A 20,439-nucleotide genomic window follows, 5' to 3' on the forward strand; every position below is an offset into this window, starting at 1 on the left:
GCATACGACCCTGAGGCATCGCGGCGAAGATTGCCGATTCGAGTGGGCCCGAGCGCCATGTTGGTCTCGCGTCTGGTATCTGATGGCGTTGGACCAATGGCACGTCGCGTTGCGGCGCACGGCGCACCTGGGACCTGGGACAGGTAAGGGTAAGGACGGTGCGCGGTGCGTCGTGGATTACGACTTACACTCTTACACTGTCTTACAGTCGGATTAGTCGCCGGAGTATTCGCGGTCGAGCATGTTCGGGTCGTAGCTCCGCCGCTCGTTTTTCTGTCGCCTCGGGACCGAGTGCCTCCCTCTCCCCGGCCCTCTGCCCTCTGCCTGTCACCGTCTCTTAGAGTGTGCGCGCGCGTGCGGTGCATTGTGAAAAATTTGTAAATAAGGTAAGCGATCCCGTTTGTCGCGCTCGCGCGCCTACGAGACGTCGGTCTCGTGCGTCCTCACCTCGACCGATCGACACGAATCTCACGTCGACACGTCGACGAGAGAGAGAGAAAGAGAGAGAGAGACGATACTCCGGAAATTGTGCGAGGGAACGCGATCGCGAGGCCCGAGGCCGTCGCAAATCGTAACGCTCGAAGCAGCACCGTTGCAGCGCCGAGGCGAATCGCCCGGTCGCGCACACCTGTTGCCGTCCTCCGTCCTCCGCAGCGTGCATGGCCGCGTCAGCCAGCGTCAGCGTTGCGTGCCTGGCCAGCCTGGCACTCCTGAGTCCTGGCAAGCCTGCGTCGGCATGCGACGAGGCGACAAGGCGACGAGAAGACGCACGGCAGATAAAAATCGTGCTGACGAAAGGCGCTCGCACTCTGCTCCGCTCCCGCTCCCGCTCCCGCTCCCGTTCCCACACCGCTGCATACGTGCTGGATGAGCTGGATCAACTTCAACGTACCACCCTCGCTCGCGTTGCATCTTAATTAACTCCGGATCACGTCATCGACGTGAATCGAAATTCGTAGTATTAGCCAGTGCCCACTACTACGCAATGCAATGGGAGGTGTACTAAAAAAAACAAAACCAAAGAGTAAGGGAGCAAAGTTGAAACTCATTCTCTCAGGTCGCATCTCAAGTCCGAATCGCGTCATTCAAATTCGCAAAGTTTGCGCTATGAGTATCGTAACGGGAGATGTACAAACGAAACTGGACAAGGACGCAAGATTTTCGCACGTCGGCGCGTTTTAATTCTGAATTCATGCACTACCGCGAACGTTGTAGTACAAAATTTGTAGACCCGGAGAGATTCAAATACTAAAAAAAGAAAGATAGTATCAATCCCACACTCTCTCACCTCCTTTTACTCACTAGAGTGGAGTAGCGTTTTAAAACTCGCGAATCTCTCTATCTAACCCCGAGTTGTATAAACATTCCACAAAGCTAAAAAGGCCGAGAAAATTTGCCAGCTTTAAATCACGTTTTAATTTGAAGTTTTTTGAAATTTTAGTTTCAAAAACAAAAAATTTGTATCACGTATCTTGTATGAATGTAAGATTGTAAAAATGAAATTGAAGATGACAACAAAATTAACGATTATCCTACTATCGTATGATTGTATGAATCATAAATCTGAATCACAGATCACGTTTCGTTTTCTATATATCTATGTATGTAATACGCATCTCTCTTCAGTTGCATACATTTCAGGAAATACGTCGACATATATTTCTGTACTTACATCGAAGATCACCCGTGACGGGTACGTCTATCTGAATAGTAAAACTGCGCAAATAATTAGATACACGTACATTTCCGGTGACATTAAAACCAACTTCAGAATTGCCTGCACGAGGCGCAATTAACTAATTAAGGATTCCTAATTGGACGGTACGGAGTTTTAATTGTCGGATAATTCATTGTATCTGGATTACGTCTTGATTTCTCTCGAGTCTCTATCGCGCATCTTCACTAAAATATTTAAAAAAACCGTGGCATGCATTTGTATAACAGCTAAAACCATTACATTTTTATTAGTTTCTATTATCGATAGAAGCTTGACTATAAAATCGACAAGCAAATCAGTAAAGTAATATCGTTTATTTCGCGAAATATTTACCAATACACGTGCAAGACGTTCAAAAGTTATAGTTTTCGTTGAATGTATAAATGAGACTTCTGTAAAATTATGTTTCTTTAATAGAAAGATATTCTCTCTCTCTCTCTCTCTCTCCCTCCCCCTCTCCCTCTCTCTCCAACCTTAAAAGTGAATCGTAAAATTCGTGTTATTTTGTACATGGCACGAATGTGACAGGAACGATAATGACACGCTATCTATATTGGGCGCGTGCGACATCGATCACTATAGCTTATAGCTATTGTAATGTCGATTTGCTAATTCTTATCGGGCTATCATTATCGTGATCTGATGATTCATCGATCGCCGACCTTTGATCATCCTCATTTGGTCTATCTCGCGATTGTAAAACGTGCACGTTCCATTCCCTTATCCGCGCGAACTCTATAAGCTTTTAATCAACGTCGACGCGCAGTTTCGTAACTCTATGTATCTATTATCTATAAATAAATAACAGTTATATTTATACAAGTAATAGTTAACTACGTACAACTCCACGTTAATTCTATATTATTCAAAATTAAACTTGAATGTAAAGGTACATCGCGGTAACCATACGCGTGAATATCCCATATGAAGATGAGTTACGCATACGTACACGTTTCAACACTCCTCCTATATATTCTTTATAGTTTATAGAATAGCCTCGTTTTTGTTACAGTCCCCTTCTTTATCTTGTTTTATTTTATTATGTTTTCGTAAAAAAAATACAGTTAATCCAAATCGTACGAAAGTATTCCTCTTAAAATTAAAAGGTGGTCGTCGCGTTTGTCAAGATTAAGAAGCGGCAGTTACGCGCCCAGCATCTCGTAAAGAGAGATCGGTAGTCCTCGGTATCGCGCGGTATCCGTAGCTCGGAGCCACACGAGACGCGTACGTCGTAATGTCGGCGCCTTTTCATTGAGCGGGCACAAGGCACAAGTCCAAGACGGACGTGTCTGTGTCTCGTATACTTACAGTACTAGTCTCGTAAGGCGAGAAGAGCAATAAACATCTCCAAGTTGCCCGTTAGCTCTCGGCTCCCCGCCCGTGACATTTACGAGCTGCATTCCTATCGCGGCACGACTGTATTGTTCGTCTTTAATCGGTAATGGCGCGCATAATCGTTTTGTCGAGTTCTACTTCTCATGCTTATCTCCAAGACGCGAAAATGTACGTTATATTATTACGAAGATCGCGTGCATGCGTGATTATTTACGTTCGATCGGACACGCGTCATCGTCGTCGAGATCAAGCAAAAACCTCTAACAACCGACGAAGATAAATTTCAATTCAACTTCTACACCGCGGAGAAAATACACCGCGCCGCGCCGGCCGGCGAGAATATAGCAATCCGATCGAACTTGTTCAAGTCGTTGTCGTTGTCGTCGTCGCGTCTATAGCATCCCACTGTCGAACGACACCTGTAATTCACGCCTACGAAATGCCTACGTCATCTCCCACGTAAGACTAACGATGTCGTGACACGGATCACGAGTGCTTATTATTGATTATTATATTATACTACGCATGGATCGATTCTCATCCTTTCGAATGCTGTCAATGCAGAATTTAGAATGTATCTAGTTTCTCGAAATATGACACGTTGTTGTTCTCATGTGTATATGTGTATATGTGTGCTTTAAATAATGGATTAAGATAAATATTCCGAGCAACTCTTATTTATAACTGTCCTAAATTGATATCGTTGATGATAAATGATTAGCGGAGAGCAATCGTAAATCGTAATGCAATATTTGAATATCTTCTTCGACGAGAATTAGTAAACAGAACGTAGTATGTATTCGTGTTTTAGTATTTTTCTGATATTATAACGGAAAATTAGAATGAGCCAAAACCAAAACATTCCAATCTTATTATTCTTATTGATTCAGAGCGATACTATTTTAATTAATTGTAATGCAAAGTATTTTGCAACGTTTCTATATCTTGATTTTGCGTGCATTTGCCTTCAATATTGCCCTGCTTTCTCACTCTGGCATTCGTATGGAAAATGTAGTTTCACGTAGCAGTAGTTTGTTGACCTCCTAGTACATCTGTGATTTCGTGACACACATTGTGAATATATTTATTGGCTTAATTCGGATTCATTGGTATAAATTTTCATACATTATTTGTCCGGATATATTTGTATCTTTTTTCTCTTTACATACCGATAATTTCAATATGTTTCATTTATTACATAACTTATTTAAGGCATTACATAAATCACTTTGCAAATATGTTAGTCAATACTTGCTAGGCAACTTTGGCGAATCGTTTCGCCAAAGCGCAAATTACCGATATCGATATCGATATTTCCATTTTTATTACACCTGTTAGAATAGCGCGAAATAAGAACGTAGGTACTTTTCTCTCGACTAACGTATAGTTGAGTCAAGTCAATTTTTCGCAACGTTGAAACCTCTAACAATAAGTATGCATTTGGTATCATCAGCGCAGTGCATTCCTCGTGAAATTGTTCGCGAAATCGTAAACGTAAAGTTTTTACGTTTCTGTAGACGTCAACGTGCACTGTGAGAGAAAGAGAGAGAGAGAGAGACAGGTATCGCAAGTGCGAGTTATATTACGCTTGCCATTGTGAAATCGCCTTAAATGCATTTTTTATAATCTCTGGTTCCTTTCTTCGCATCTCTTTTTCCACCTGCGGGCTCCGTTATTTGGAAAACGTCATTACACGCACTCGGCATACGGGCATCGCATTCCATACGAATGTTTTTCCGAAAGATCGTTTATACGTGTGAACGAGTCCTTTTGATATATGTTGACGCGATGAGAGAGTTTCCTCGCGCGATCGCGCCGCGATTAGACGTACTTACTACCTACCTACGTTCGAGCACTTCGAGCGAAAGGTAATTCTCTATCGTCTGCGAATTCTGACAGCCTTGACAAATCGTGATTCCGAAATGCTGAAAATCTGTACGATTATCAGAGTACACGTGTAAAAATCAATACATGTATCTTCTCTGATTATATCCATGTATAATTTGTAAATTATTAGATACTAATTGTTAACCCACACAAGATAAACATGTTATATGTTAACATTATTATATTTTACACACCATGATTTAGACATTAATCACATTATTTTCCTATAACTAGTGCTCTTAAGAATTATAGAACATTTGACATTTGACGCGGTTATTTACTCTGATGGGCAAAATTATTAGAATCGCGATTATATACTTAGAATCGGTCGATCGCGCCAACAAGTACGAGATTTCTACTACAAGTTCATTAAACTTCAGCTCGCACCTTTATGCGATTAAATACGATGAGAGAATTAGCGTAAAGCATATTATACAATTAAAATTAATATTCTTTTGATTTCGGGGTGTAATTATCTCGAGCGATCTCTCAAATCGATGGAATTAAACGTACCATGTCGTACAAATTAGATTCATTCGATAAACAGATGATCGAGCGCAAGAATGAAATTGATCCTTAGCGATTAATCAACGAACCGAGCAGTCGAGTGAAAAGTTGATTCGCGCCGCGCCGCGCGCGATTCGGTCCATTCACTACAAAACTCGTTCGCGACAAGACGCGAACAGATCGCCGTTGGTATGCGCGAGGTGCATTGGTAACTTTCTTTCTACTTTTCCATCGCTCATATAGACGTTCACGTCCGCAATGTAGATATTTACTATTTACTTTCAACGTGTCTTACCGGCACCGCCACGCCGCGGCCGCGCCGGCGCGGCGTGCTGATCTTACGGATGTATGTATGAGAGTGGAACGACTAAAGTTTCATTTAGTCCCATGTAGAAATATCGTTTTACGCAAGGTTATTCTTCCACTAGGTCGACGTGCCTTTATCAAAATATTTCTTTTTTTTTCCAAGAAAGATAGTACCTCAAGTACCTAGCTGTTACCTGTTCCTAGAACATTAAACAAGTTTAAACAAACAAATGTAAATAAGCAATAATCGATTGTAACTGAAAAATATTGGCGTTATATCGAATTGTTTCTGTAAGTTATATTGTAATTGATTCCGTATGACTTATTACCACTGAAAATTTTCCACGTTTTCTACGATTTGCATGTGCATCCCACATGCGTCTCATATATATATAAAGTTTATATCTTGACAAACATTATTAAGTAATAATTGCGAAACGTTCAGGGAGGATGCAATGGCATAATATTCGCATACTATTGCTTTGTATTTGTACCGTAATAATCGCGATATTAACATTTTATAAAATGATTATATAATAGTAATTGTGTTAAAAAAAATGATAAAATTGTACGTGTATTTAGAAAAGTTTACGAATTGTTGCGTATAACGAAATGCAATTTCAATAATGACGATACATAAGAATCGTAAATATTCATCAACGGTATATCAACGTTGACTGAATGCTACGGTAACATGCGATATTCGTCGCGTCAACGGTTACATGCAGCTACAGCTACGTGTAGTCGTGTACCGATGCCGATGCCTATGCCTTTTCCACGTTTTCTGCGATTTGCATACACGCCTGTGCCTACTGGCCTGTAAAATCGCCGCGCGGCTGTGTGCTCCAATAATATATTTAAAAAATAAAAATGACCAACGCGATAATATCACTCGGTCGCGACACGCGAGCTCCGATCACGCATAAACGAAATCGCTGGATAAATGTAAAAGAGAGGATCGGTATACGTGTGCGGACATAAAGATGCCGTTATAATTTTGACGAGTTGAAAGTGGACCTTACGCCGATAATTTTTGCATATTTATTAACCGACTCTGTCAATATGTATGTTATAATAATTATTGTAATTAAGTATAGCATATTAGAATATTACAGACAATATTATACATATTATATGGCGTGAAAACGTTTGTGCAATATGTCAAAATTTTAAGAATTAATTCTCCAATATTTTCGTTTCGTGCCAATTTTAATTCGTCGTTAATTTATTGAAGAAACGCATAGAGAGACTTATTGTAAGAGAGACAAGAAAAGAACGATAGAGACGGCGAATCATAATCGAGACATTCTCCTGGATTACGTTTTCTCGAGCGCGCGATGCAACCCGCGCACGTGCATGGTGCATCTAGACATAATTGCGGCTCGTGCTGCATTCCCGAGGTGCATTGCCGATTCTTGAGGTGCGCCGTGACTTCGAGAAACCTCAATTCCATAAAAGAGCGGCATATGCGAGGTAACGTCTTCGGCACGATCACGTTGTCTACGTCACGGAAATATTACACCGGAGAAGCGGAAGGATATAAAATAATAAAAACTCGCTTTTCTTTGGATTTTGGAAAAAAAGAACAGAATTAACAAATAAATAATAATATAAAAATTATTTGGACTCTTTAGAATCGAACTTATTCTACAACTTACACACTTACAGAATTGGAACTTGGAGTTTAATTCATTGCAATTATAATGATGTTTGGACTTATTTTTTTTTCTGTTTCTCACAATCACATACGTAACTGCTTGTTACCTAGACGGACCATTAAATAAAAATGGAATGACGTAACGGAGAAAGGGCTGAGGATGCAAACGGTGCGTTTTTCCGAGATTAGTCGTGTCGTCGTTTAATTTAAAGGCTCTTGACACAAAACGTATCGTGTCGCGCCGACTCTTATCTATCGGGTTTTGCATTGAGCACGAATATGCCGCGGAAAATATGAAATTTATGCCTTCGTTAAGGGAACGTTCGTATATGTGGATCGTAAAATGTGCATCGTAAAATGTGCATCATCTCGATTTATCATCGCGCTCGCGCTCGCGCACACGAGCAACAAAATACTTGCTCGCATTCCCTTCCGTCGCCAGTGCGTGGAACATCTCGACCATGTCCAAGGTTGTTAACCCATTGGCATAGGCGAAAATTACGTTTAGAGTTTTCCACTTTGTACGTAAAAAGAGTTCGTACGGTTTGTAAGGAGTAAAAATAGAACATTGCGAAAACTCTTACGAGTCATCAAGATATTTTATTTTCCACGATACATAAATATATCGAACAAGTAAAATTTACGTTCTTTATTCTTCGAGATTTGTAATTAAAGCGAAAAAAACTGTCACATATGCGCATAAAAATTTGCAGAAATTAAAGGAATGTAATAAAAAAAGCGAGCGAGCGAGAAAGAGAGAGAGAGAGAGATGCGGTAAAAAATCTTAATTTGCATAAAATCAATTTGTATATTTGTATATTTGTCTGCTCCTACAATACGATTGGACGCAAAAAATCGGACGCAAAATTTAGTGGTTCCAAGGTTAAACCGTTCGTAGGTGTCAAGTACATTCAAGGTAGCGAATCCACGATACGACGCATTCCACGATTAAATTTTTCTGCACGTGAGATGTGTCCGTATCCATATAAATAATTACGTTTGAGACTTGTCGCGAAGTACGTTTACGCATATGTACATATTCATAATATACTTATACTCTTTATTCTTTTTCCACACTTTGGACGTCTATAGGTGCATCTCTTCGGTGACGTAAAAAAATTGTATTCTCAATGAGAACTTGGATGTTGTAATATCCTTTTCGTATGCTAACATTCCGCGCTGATACAAAATTTGCATAATCCAATCTTTACAAAGTTTTACAAAGTGATATCTCAGAGATACTTGGATACGCATTCTTCTACGCGCATTTTACGTTCATTTCTCGAGATTACATTTGCATAGCCGATTCGCGTTCATTTCTCGAGATTGGAAGAAGAATTATTATAAATCCAACTCTCGTTAGAACAATAAATTGCGTTCCTATTTATATATAAAGTTAAAAAAAATATCCAATGTATACAATTAATTTTGATTCTAATAACTCGTTAGTTTTTGTTGACGTCATTCTGTACATCTGATATATCGTCAGGAAATATTGATTTCGTGAATAGCGATTCTCGGTTATATGTTAAAATCTATGAATTCAGAGCGTTGATGAGGAATTCCTGGTATGCAGGATCGAAACGCATTGGTAACTTGGGTCTCGTGGAGAGGCATACACACCGAAGCCCACTCACCTTCTTTCCTTTTCCCTTCCCTTTTTGCCGTGACTGCTGTGTGTTAGGCCTCCGTCGAGATCCTTAGGCCAGCATTAGAACCGCGTTGCGAACAGGAATTCTTTCACGTCGAGTCGTAGCTACCTACAGTCTACGAACTCTACAGTGCGTGAGAACCTCGCCGGCAAAATAGTTATATTTAATATCTCATACGATATCCGTAATTTTATTTTCTCATTTTTACAATTCCCGTTCCGCTAGATTGCTAGATTAATATTATTCCTTTAATTTAATCTTATACTAGAAACGAGGAAATAAACTTAAAATAATATGACTAAATATCTCGCTAAATATATAAAAAAATAATAAAATGTGTATATGTACAGATACATGAACGTGATAGAATTGAGAAAGCCGTAATGATTTTAGGCTTTAAAATAACTCTATGCTTATAAAATATAGCATAGAATTTTAGCCTGGAGAAAAATGACGTAAAGAAAACCTTAGCGATAAGCTGAAAATTAAAAAGGTTAAAGTAGATGGTGTATTTTATTAAACTTTCTCTTAAATTGACCAAAGAATCTACGGAAAGGCAGAGCAATATTATAATACACAAAATTTGACTCTCTATACAATTATTATTATAACTCGTCAAGCAGGACTTTGCGACTTTTTTCTCATTAGTGGTAACTGCAGTCAGGATAATAGTGTAATTAAAAAAAAAATACAATAATCCTTTTTTTTACATGCAAATATACAAGTTGCATTCCCAACGATGCGATATGACGATTCCAAACGTCAATTTTTTCTCAAATCACGTATCGCAATACTATCAATCAATCGACTTGACGTGTGATAATTCTGTGATCCAAATTCTAGCACATAAAATTATACGTATTTGTAATGAACAGCCTAGACCGCGGATGCCAGTAAAAGAGGCAACCATATTTCTCTCTCTCTCTCTTTTGCCCTCTCCTTCTCTCATTAGAACGTATGAAGTGTTGCATAAAATATTATTGTGATAATTTATCTGATATTATTCCACTCGCCGGATATTAAATCGAACAATGTATAGAATAATCATGAATCGTTCCGAAATTCAAAATACTCGAAATAATCGAAACGTGTAAGCGCTCTGATAAGCGCTCCGATTATTAATTTATATCTTTCATCTCGTGATTGTTCATTACTTTATAGAGCGATTTGTTATTTATGTAAGAGAAATGTTTAATAATTTTTAACATACTGTAAGGATTTTTTAATTACGTCACATAGTTGCACGAGTTATTTGATGTAAAGAATAGTCTAGCCCATATTAACAGCGCTACTTACTTGTCATTGTGCGAAATGACAACCGATTGACGTGCCTGTCATATAACAATGCTTTCTTTCCGTTCTCACGGTATCTAATCCCATCGTGAATTGCAAAATTGCTTCCGAACAACTTGTCGACGTCGGTGAAAGCGAATCAAAATTATTTATCGTTTAACAAGTATCTCCTTATTACTCATTTTTACGTGCTGACGAATAGATTTACGTTTAGCGGCCGACTTAGCTGCCGAATCATTAAAGAATCGCGAGCGAAAATTTCGAAGCGAAACGCCTGACCGCTTGCGCTCGCGCGATTAGAAGCGCTTGTTTGCACTTTCGAAACTATTATAAACGGGCGCAGTCAACTAAACAATTAAACCACAATTTAATGACTCGAAGAATGCTTGTCTCAATAGAGACGAAGATCCATACAAGTAGAAGAAGAGAAACTTGAAGAAAAATTTCTGCAGATTTCTCGCTGTTCCTAAAATATTACCATTCACATATTCACGTAACACGCACGTTGTGTGGGGGAGAGGGTAGTCATAATTTTTTATTATAAATTACAATTTTTTATATAAATCACAATTACTTTTATTTTATTTTAATTGTGATTAGTTTATCATATTTGTAGATATACCAATGTCGTGGTAAGTTATTTTTCGGAAAACTTGCAAAGTTTTATAAGCATCTTTGTTTGGCAGATTTCTTTGCGTATAAATTGAATCGCATAATATCGCAGGAAATGCATAATTTTTTTTCACCAACGAGATATTACATTCACGTAAACTCGTTAATGTGACGTAGCGTTATGAAAGAACGATCAGTTGTCATGTAGTTACGCAAATGCGATTGACAACTCGCAGTTGCCGAAGGTATACGGGACTCATTGAGCAAGTATTTACACTCTACGTAATATCATAAGACTCGTCTAGTATTAAAGAAAATTAACAGAATACTTGTAAAAATCTTGATTTAACACGATGCAATAACAAAATACATATTTACTTGACATAAACTTTTATTATAATATGAACATACGTCAAAATCACTCATTTTGAATTTATACATATATATTACATCCTTCTCTTTTTTTTAATTGTTCGAATATTTTTCAAGTAGTTGCGCGTTTGCATGTGCGGTTAACTCTATCAGAGGAGAATATTATGGAGGAATTTCTCTAGGAACAAATTCAGATATTCACATTCTTCGCACATAGCTATGCAAAAACGAATTGTCGTCTCAGTTTCTCTTCTATCGGGAATGATCCATCGACGAGCGTGTAGATTTTATGACGCATCAATTTACACGCGATGATCAAATATTATAAATAAATCTTTCCGCTAGAAAATGAAGAAGAAAAATATTGCTGCGACAACCATTTCACAGTTTCGAAATTACTTACGCAATATACAAAATTTCAACAAAATATCCTGCCTTATAAACAAATTACATTCGCATGAATTATATATTTTTATTTTAATTAATTTTTTCGTAAATAGTTTGCATTCATAAATACTCGTACAAAAAAAAATATATATATATATATATATATATATATATATATATATATATATATAATATTTGATATATAAAATATTTGAAAGAATGAGTAAGCTATCTAGAAATTATACTTTAACTAATAATTAAAGCATTTCATATGTATAGATTATTTAATTTCAATAAACAGAGATAACATATTGATATTACGCAAAATATTACATTAAAGGATATGATATTTAGGAAATCTTAAGGCACGTTAATCGTGCATAAAGATTGCGGTTAATGCAACTACGAAACAGGTATAGAAGGAAGTGAAAAGTGGACGAGACTGCTCTCGCGCCAGTCAAACGGCAGTAGAGTGTCCGAACGAGTAGTGAACACGATTAGCTCCATGATTTCACCTTCGAAAATGAAGTTTAGTAAACTGGGAGGAGGAGGAGAAGAAGAAGGAAGAGGAGAAATTCCAGACATGTCTGGCAAACGAATTAAACTCATTGGAATTTCACTTTAGCGAGGGGCAAAGGGGCTGCTGCTTTCTGCTGACTTTCTTGAGCGCCAAGTATGGCACTGCTGACCCGATAGCCGGATATACGGCCGCGGCGACGTGCGACATGCGACGTGCGACGTGCAAGTATCGACGTTGGTCGTTGCTGTCATTAAGTTATTGAACTCGGATACTCTGCGCCTGGCAACATAACAATATCTTTACGACTACACCGAACTGCACCGATCCGAAATGAAAAGACGGCCGGCAAAGCCGGACGCGCATAAATTAACCGGAGCCTTGCGAACGCGAACTCTGAAGGCCAATTAAGATTTTCGTATACGTCCTTACTCGCCCGTGACGAATTATTACCTGACACATAATTCAAAGCCTCTTTTAGCGATACGTTTCATAATGGGAACTTTGGCTCCTCTGTTTCAGTTATAACCAGCGCGGCACATCCTGGTTACCATGCCGTACTACAACAGTGGTCACAGCCCCGCTTATAACAAAGGTGAGCAACCTGCTCATTTAGATTATACCGTGGAATTAACAAGTTAATTACATTTCGAAATAAATTATCATTCGCTAATGTACCGTTTGTCTGGCAATTAAACCTGATTATCGCGAATCTTTTGGAGAAAATTAAGACGAAATGCTATATGTAAACTCCAACACAAAATTGAATAGAATAACAAATTTAAAATATCAATAGCAATGTATTGTTTTAGATATAAAAGAATGAGAAAAAATATTCTGCAAAAAAGAATTAATTTTATTATGACATGCGTAAATTAATATTGATAAAAAAAATCGAAAGAAAATTCAAGTAGCACTTTGTATTATCTTAGGATAAATAACAAAGAAATGAGGAATATCGAAAGAAGAATTTTATGAATTAATTATTAAAGGCACGTCTCACATTTCAGATGGTGGCTCCAGTGGGCCGTCGAGCACTTCTGGCGGTCGCGCCAGCAGCTCGGAGCCGACGTATATGATGGAGCACTTGGCCACGTTCACCGTCACGAAGGAAACCGGTATTGTTTATCCGGCGGATGGTATGCGCCGCCTTCTACAACTGGAAAAAAGCAATGGCATTTGGAGTCAAAAAATGCAGCTCCGTCTCGAGCGAAACTGGGTCCTTATCATGGACAACGAAACGGGGGTAATTTTTCTATTTTACGCCGTACAGATTCTACCGCCGCGCCGCGTAAATACACGGGCGTCCGGAAAACGGGTCCGTGTTTGCGGAACTTAACGATGCTTTTAATTAAATCCATATATTTTGTCACGTCTTCGATCCTCGAGATATAAAGAACTGTTACAATCTTCGAGGCCATAATAAAGTGATATCGCAAGCAAGTCGTAAACGAAATTAATTAATTGAGAATTACCTATGTAACTTATATCAACGTGTATCAACTTGTCATGTCACACGAGAAGGTATAGATTGTTCGCAAAATTACTGCGTGTACAAACTACAATCGGCGATTCTAATTCACCTAACAATATAATATACGATTGATAATTTTAGGCCATTATGGAGCGATTTCCGGCTTCCTTGATACAAGAACCGACGGCATTTACGTCGAGAGATCCCATGGAGATGTACAACAACATTTTGGTGTTTACGGTAGCTGACGATAGTGGTTCTGGCCAGCGAGCGGAAATGCACATATTCCAATGTCAGAGTGTTTCGGCGCAGGACCTCGTCGAGGACCTGAAGATGCTGCAAATGGGAAAACTGGTCACGGGTGGCTCGCCCCGAGGGCCTAGAGGACATATTCCACCACCACCTGCCTTACCGCCTCCGGAACCACCCTTGAACGGCGTTAATGTCAGGGAACAGGTGTCTGCTTTCAACGCGGCGAATGGTGAGTGTGCAATTATGTAAAAAAATTGTGTTATATTTTCTATCATTGAAAATAATGTTTAAATAAATTTTTACCATTAATTTGAAACACCATTGAATATAAAAACTCTCAAGGATATAATTACAATATAATATTAATATTAATATTAATGCATTGAACATCTCTGTGTGTGAATTTAACATAGCAGACGGACAGAATGACATGTCTCGAGAAGAGAACAACGACGAGGTGTCGTCGACATCGTCGGAGAAGTACGAGCGCGACGTGACGATCTTAAATCATTGCTTCGACGACATCGAAAAGTTCATCGCGCGTCTGCAACACGCGGCTGCTGCGTCTCGGGAGCTAGAGCGCCGACGACGTAATCGGAAATCAAAGAAGAGAAACCTCGGCGACGGTATGCTAACGATGAGAGCAAAGCCACCTCCCGAGATGGAGTTCATTGATATCTTCCAGAAATTCAAGCTCTCGTTCAACCTATTAGCCAAGCTCAAAGCGCATATCCACGATCCCAACGCGCCGGAACTCGTACACTTTCTCTTCACGCCGCTCGCGCTCATCGTGGACGCTTCTCACGATACTAATTACGATCCGAATTTACCCAGTAAAGTAGTGTCGCCGCTCCTCACCCGAGAAGCGGTCAATTTGCTGATAAACTGCGTCACCAGCAAAGAGACCGAGCTCTGGCACTCGCTGGGCGACACGTGGCTGATACCGCGCGATCAATGGAAAGGACACGTGCCGCCGTACCATCCGATCTTCATGGACGGTTGGTCGCCAGAGTATCCTATTCCCGAGGACAGAGATCACGATCATTTGGCGTCCTTATTGAATGCGGATAAACAAAAAAGGGACGAGTTGCCAGAACAACAGAACGATCCTTATTACAATCACCGTGATGTGGATGAATCGCATTACAGCAGCGATTATCTCGAGTACGAGAGCCGGGAGGAGCGCGGCGGTAACGAATATTTCGACAGGAATTATGGACCGAGCTCGGAATTGTATGGTCGCGAGGAAAGAGTGGATCAGACCAGGGCGCATAGTGATATTTCCGTAGACTCGATCGAGAGAGCTCCCAGAGCAGCCGCCGGTATAGAGAGAGCGCAGGAGGCTTGGCTGGATGAATTGGTAGCGCGCCATGGCAAAATTGTGCAAGTCACTTATCCACGAACGGCGAACAACGACAAGGAGCTCACGGTAGTCAGAGGCGAATATCTGGAGATTCTTGACGATAGCAGGAAATGGTGGAAAGCGAGAAACTCCCGAGGGCAAGTCGCTCACGTGCCGCACACCATCGTTACGCCTCACAATCCCGCTACTCATTCTGCTGACAATGACGTCTTTAACAATCCTCTATATACCAGCAGATATCCGAGGCAAGGGCACGGCTATAATTATGAGGTGAGAGTCATTAAGAGGTGAACACACCTTTGGATATCTTGCTGATGAATAATTATGGACAATTTGTTCATGTTTATTCACATTTTCTACAAAGATGTGTTGGCGGGAAAAATCTGAAATATTTTATTATTATTTTGTTTAAATTTTTCTGAAAAATGTTCTAATTAATAATATATAAAAATCTTGGAAAATTTAACAATTTTAAGAGTCTTAAAATTTTTATAGGCATTCTGATAAATAATATGAAAAATTCTGAGGCATTTTTCCACCAGGATAGATATATATTTCGACAACAATGAATTATACGAACTTTGTTTAAATACAAGTTTACATTGAAACACGCTGCAGCGTGCAAAAGACAGGACTTTAGATTCGCTCTCTAAAGTATCAACATATAATTAAGAGAATTATGTGAATTATTAAGCTAATTATATAAATTTTATGTATTTGTAATAGAATTGATTGTGTGTCACAGGATTCGGAGATTGAAAGAACCAGCACTAGTCCAGGTCCGGAAACCACACATCGAACACATGCGATTCCGCCGCCAGCCCCTGCCGATTGGGTGAGAAAGGAAAGACTTGGGAAAAAAGGTGAATTTCGATACTTTTAAGTCATTTATCCAACTCGCGATTATATATCTGTCTCCTATTTTTATCCAAATTTGAGAAATTTCTGAGAATTAGGAAAGTGTCAAGCTATAAATTTCAGCTTTCATCGCCTCTTATATAAGTCAGATTTTTTAGCAACAACAAATGTCTTCCAAAAGATGCTGTCTTGATTAATATGATGGTGAGGTGACATTAAAGTCGATATATTATTAAATCCAATAAAGCTATACTCCAATATACATAAGAGGTAGGAGAACGCGCATCACATTAGACTGTAAACGGACTGTAGTATAATTAACCATTAGATCATCGTTCAATTAGCATTTCAATTAGCACTCTCGTGAAGAAATGTTGTAATATCTGACGATTTTCTTTTAAACATGTACATATATATGAGTGTAGACTGTGTGAGCCATTTATACGATTGCAACGGGGGCGTGGTATTCTAGGTTCTTCGGATAGAGTAATTATTCTGATCCGCATATATGTATCATTTAAGAGTAACACTGGTAAATTGTGCTTTTTTTTATACATATATAAGTATATTGCTCTCGTATCCTTGCGTTACAAGGCCATTGTCTGTCTCTGTCTCGTATGGCCTACAACGTTGCAGCAATCCAGCAATCTGTATGGTCATTGTTGAAAGAGTTAATAAGTATGAAGAACGATTCTAAATGTATCAAGTAATAATTCATTCCGTATGAAATGGTTATTCATAATAATTTATATTCTCAAACGCATAGATTGACTTGATTATTTTGTTGACTTTCCTTTATCATTATCACAGATGTATCGTTATCACAAATACAGACATTGTGATTAATGATAATCAGAAATGAGACAGCGCAATAATGGCGACGCGGCAGAGTTATCGAGGGAATCTACTTTCCAAGGCAATATGTCAAGACATATTGTCAGACACTTGTATAAAAGTTAAGATTTTGGAACCACGTTTAGTGTGAATTAATTAATAAGCCGTTTAATAATGATCGAGATCTGTTAGCTATTGGATAACAGTGACTATCAACCACATATAAAAGCATTTAATTGAATCACGAATCTCGTAACGCGCTTGAAATTTAATGAAAATATAATGACAATCATCCAGCATTTAACGTGGTTGAGAGTTACCAACTAGTTTCTAACGTTGTACTTCTGATAATCGATCGTATCGTCACATATATGTTATCTTCTGTATTTATCGACTAACCAAATTTAGCTATGTAGTTTATAATGGCAGAAAGAAGAATCCATATACATATTATATACATGTTACTTTATAAGTGAAAATGTTACGATATCTGACGTTAAACCCGCTATAAGATCTGATATTTTCTTCCGTTAAAAAGTACTTATACTGATAAAGCAATGCAAGTATGAAATGATATAAATACACACCTAGATATGTAAACGGTTGAATTAGTTGGGATGATATAATCTATCTTAGATATATATATATATATTTCCGTTGAAATTATAACTGTGTTTGTCCTTTGTCCTTACTGGAGCTTCATTGTGCGAACAAATTCTACGATTTCGATAAAAGCTCTTGATAAGAATTGTTTGCGAGACTGGAGGAAAAGAAAACGACTTCTCTGAAAATACGTACCCTAGTAGCACAACTTTATTATATTATACTATATTTTAATATTGGCTAAATATACTGGACATATATCCAATTTTTTTGTTGGGTATAGACTAATTTTTCATATTGGTACTATATTGTTAAGTAGACGCTCTCTCTTTTTGAGCTAATATTGGCAGTGCACTTGCATTTTATTAATAACCAATATGCTTTACATTAGGAAATACTGGCCAAAGGGCCAGTGTTTTGTATTTCTAATACAACCAATATTTAGCCAACATGTTGCAAATGTATTGCGCTACTAGGGTATCTGACGATACATTTTCATGTTTATTTCTCCGTTTTATCAATAGCTTCTATTGACGTAGCGAATCTTTTTGCCAATTTTGCTTGTACGTGTCATTGTCGCATGCATTTTGTATGTATCAGTGTAAATAAGCTTGTACAAACGACCGAAGGGAATACGAGGAAAAAGAGAGCTGTAAAAACAACGAGAGAAAAGACACACACACACACACACACACACATGTATGATAAATTTTTGTAAAGTTTAAAAATATTAGAAATACAAAACACTGACGAACTAGATCTCTTGTAATCATGGTCTCCATATGATTTATATAAATTTCGCTGTAACGCGAAATCTAAGCTTCTCTCGATATATTTCTAATTGTAAATCTTTACTGTCAAAGAAAGACAGAAAAAGTACAAGCATAAAAAACAGAATCGATTTTATCGAATTGATGCTATTATTATTTTTTGTGACTTGCATTATTTATTGTCATATATTTAAACCTACATATATCAAAGTGTTGACTTAAACGAGATAATAACTAGTCGACCAAGAAGTCAATGAGCAATATAATAAACGTGGACAAGCAGTACAAGTTCTTGTTATTCTTTCTCTATTACAGATACATTCTCTTCATATTCCTTTATTTATTGTTAGATTGTGATGTTATATATCGTAATCCTATTGATAAAACGCTCCTTACAATGCGACGTATATTTTTCATAAGAAATTACAATGTATAAAGCTAAAAAAAGTGAACAACTACGCGCTATCTCCTATCTTTATTTCGCGATCGATCGAAATATTAGTTTGACATTTATGTGTGTGTCCACGGGCCGGGAATGCGATCCATCAGTATATTTCATTGTACTGTAATTTTTTTATATGTGTACATCACTTATTATTAATAAACATTCTATTCGTGCGAGGAGTCGTCGTCGTTCCCGTCATTTCTCTTGTCTCCTGCGAATCGCAACAACAATTAGATATAATTGTAGTATCATTTCGTTATATTTTATATAAAGATACTTTGTTTAGTGCAGTGATAAAAAAAACACCTTGTATAATAAACATATGCATATATGACGAACGGCGATTTATTATCCCGATATTAAATTTCATATATTAGTAGAATCCAAGATATTATTATACATGATGCTTAAATTATATATGCTTAGTGTTCGTCCAATTATATAAAACTGTGTGTAGTTTATGTGAAAGCTTTGTGGGGTAAGTTATAGCCTTTCCACGTATTTTAAGCTCGTCTATATTGGCATGCATTATGATGTATTGATTCCGTGAACGAATCAAATACTCGTGCAATAAATAATTTATCATATCTTATCAAGGACAATTTGATGCAAATTAATTTATGTAAAAATTGTTTTACAGACGACATTAGTTCGTACAACGGAATATCCATCAGTGATAGCAGTAGATCTAGCACTTCTTCTATCGAGAGTATTTCTCGGTCGAATGGAAAGCTTAATACGCAACAAAGCATCGTGGAAGTGCATTCACCACCTCGCGATATAATACTAGATGTAATACCCGACAAGCCAGCTTTACCCGCACCGGCTGCACTGACACTACCACCAGAGCTGTCCGCATCGAAATCAACGCCAGCACTACCTGCATCGGAATCAGCACCAAAATTATCCACATCAAAATCAGCACCAACATTATTTGTATTGAAATCAATCCCAATACTATCTCCATTAAAATCAGCACCAGCATCACCTGTACCGGCATTAGATTCATTGACGATATCTCCGACGCCTCCACCACTTCCACCACCGCCGCCGCCACCGCCGCCGCCGACGCCAATAGGATCTACCCCACTGCTTCAAACTCAAAAATCTGTGCCAGCGACAACTTTTACGTTTAATAAAGCAGAAACTTTCAAAAGTAGTAAACTCTTCAATGGTGAGTACTAGCTTCAAATATTAATGTTAATAATTATTTTATCTTGTTAATCCATCTTATACATACCTATTTGTTAAAACCCGACTCAAAATGGATTTTTATTTAAATGTAATTAAATGAAAATTTTTATAATTAGCAATTATTATCATAGTAAATGTATTTGTGGCGCATTCTTACTCTTTATACTTTCAAAAGGCATTTCCAGTCAAGAAGAAGTTCAAAAAGAGCTCAAGTTTGTTCTGAGGATATTTCGAGAGAAGAAAGCAAATTCTCCTATCAATAACAGCACGCAGGAAATTTGGTTGAATCAACACTCGACCCCTTGGGAAGTTCAAACTTGGTTATCAGCCAAAGGATTCTCGCAAAAGTATATTGACTATATATATAATTCTGATATGAGAGAGTAACGGAACTGTGATCTATT

The 20,439-nt window shown here is 38.1% G+C and overlaps 2 protein-coding genes across 5 annotated transcripts in view; one reads left to right on the forward strand and one right to left on the reverse strand.

Moving 5' to 3' along the window:
• LOC139817586 (epidermal growth factor receptor kinase substrate 8) overlaps nt 1-20,439 on the forward strand; it is a 21,350-nt gene continuing 911 nt past the window's right edge. Inside the window, exons 1-9 of one of the 2 annotated variants that reach the window (XM_071785792.1) lie at nt 1-143; nt 209-386; nt 12,765-12,837; nt 13,253-13,488; nt 13,858-14,197; nt 14,382-15,601; nt 16,077-16,194; nt 19,482-20,015; nt 20,211-20,382. In XM_071785792.1, the coding sequence (XP_071641893.1) occupies nt 12,795-12,837; nt 13,253-13,488; nt 13,858-14,197; nt 14,382-15,601; nt 16,077-16,194; nt 19,482-20,015; nt 20,211-20,382 (2,663 nt within the window). In that variant the 5' untranslated portion in view covers nt 1-143; nt 209-386; nt 12,765-12,794. The other variant, XM_071785793.1, reaches the window with a different exon arrangement.
• Crmp (Collapsin Response Mediator Protein) overlaps nt 18,233-20,439 on the reverse strand; it is a 24,579-nt gene continuing 22,372 nt past the window's right edge. For all 3 annotated transcript variants that reach the window (XM_071785812.1, XM_071785814.1, XM_071785811.1), the window contains one exon: nt 18,233-19,052. In XM_071785812.1, the coding sequence (XP_071641913.1) occupies nt 19,037-19,052 (16 nt within the window). In that variant the 3' untranslated portion in view covers nt 18,233-19,036. The remainder of the gene's footprint in view (nt 19,053-20,439) is intronic.

This window comes from Temnothorax longispinosus, chromosome 8, assembly GCF_030848805.1.
Source record: "Temnothorax longispinosus isolate EJ_2023e chromosome 8, Tlon_JGU_v1, whole genome shotgun sequence".
NCBI classification, from domain to species: Eukaryota; Metazoa; Arthropoda; class Insecta; order Hymenoptera; family Formicidae; genus Temnothorax; species Temnothorax longispinosus.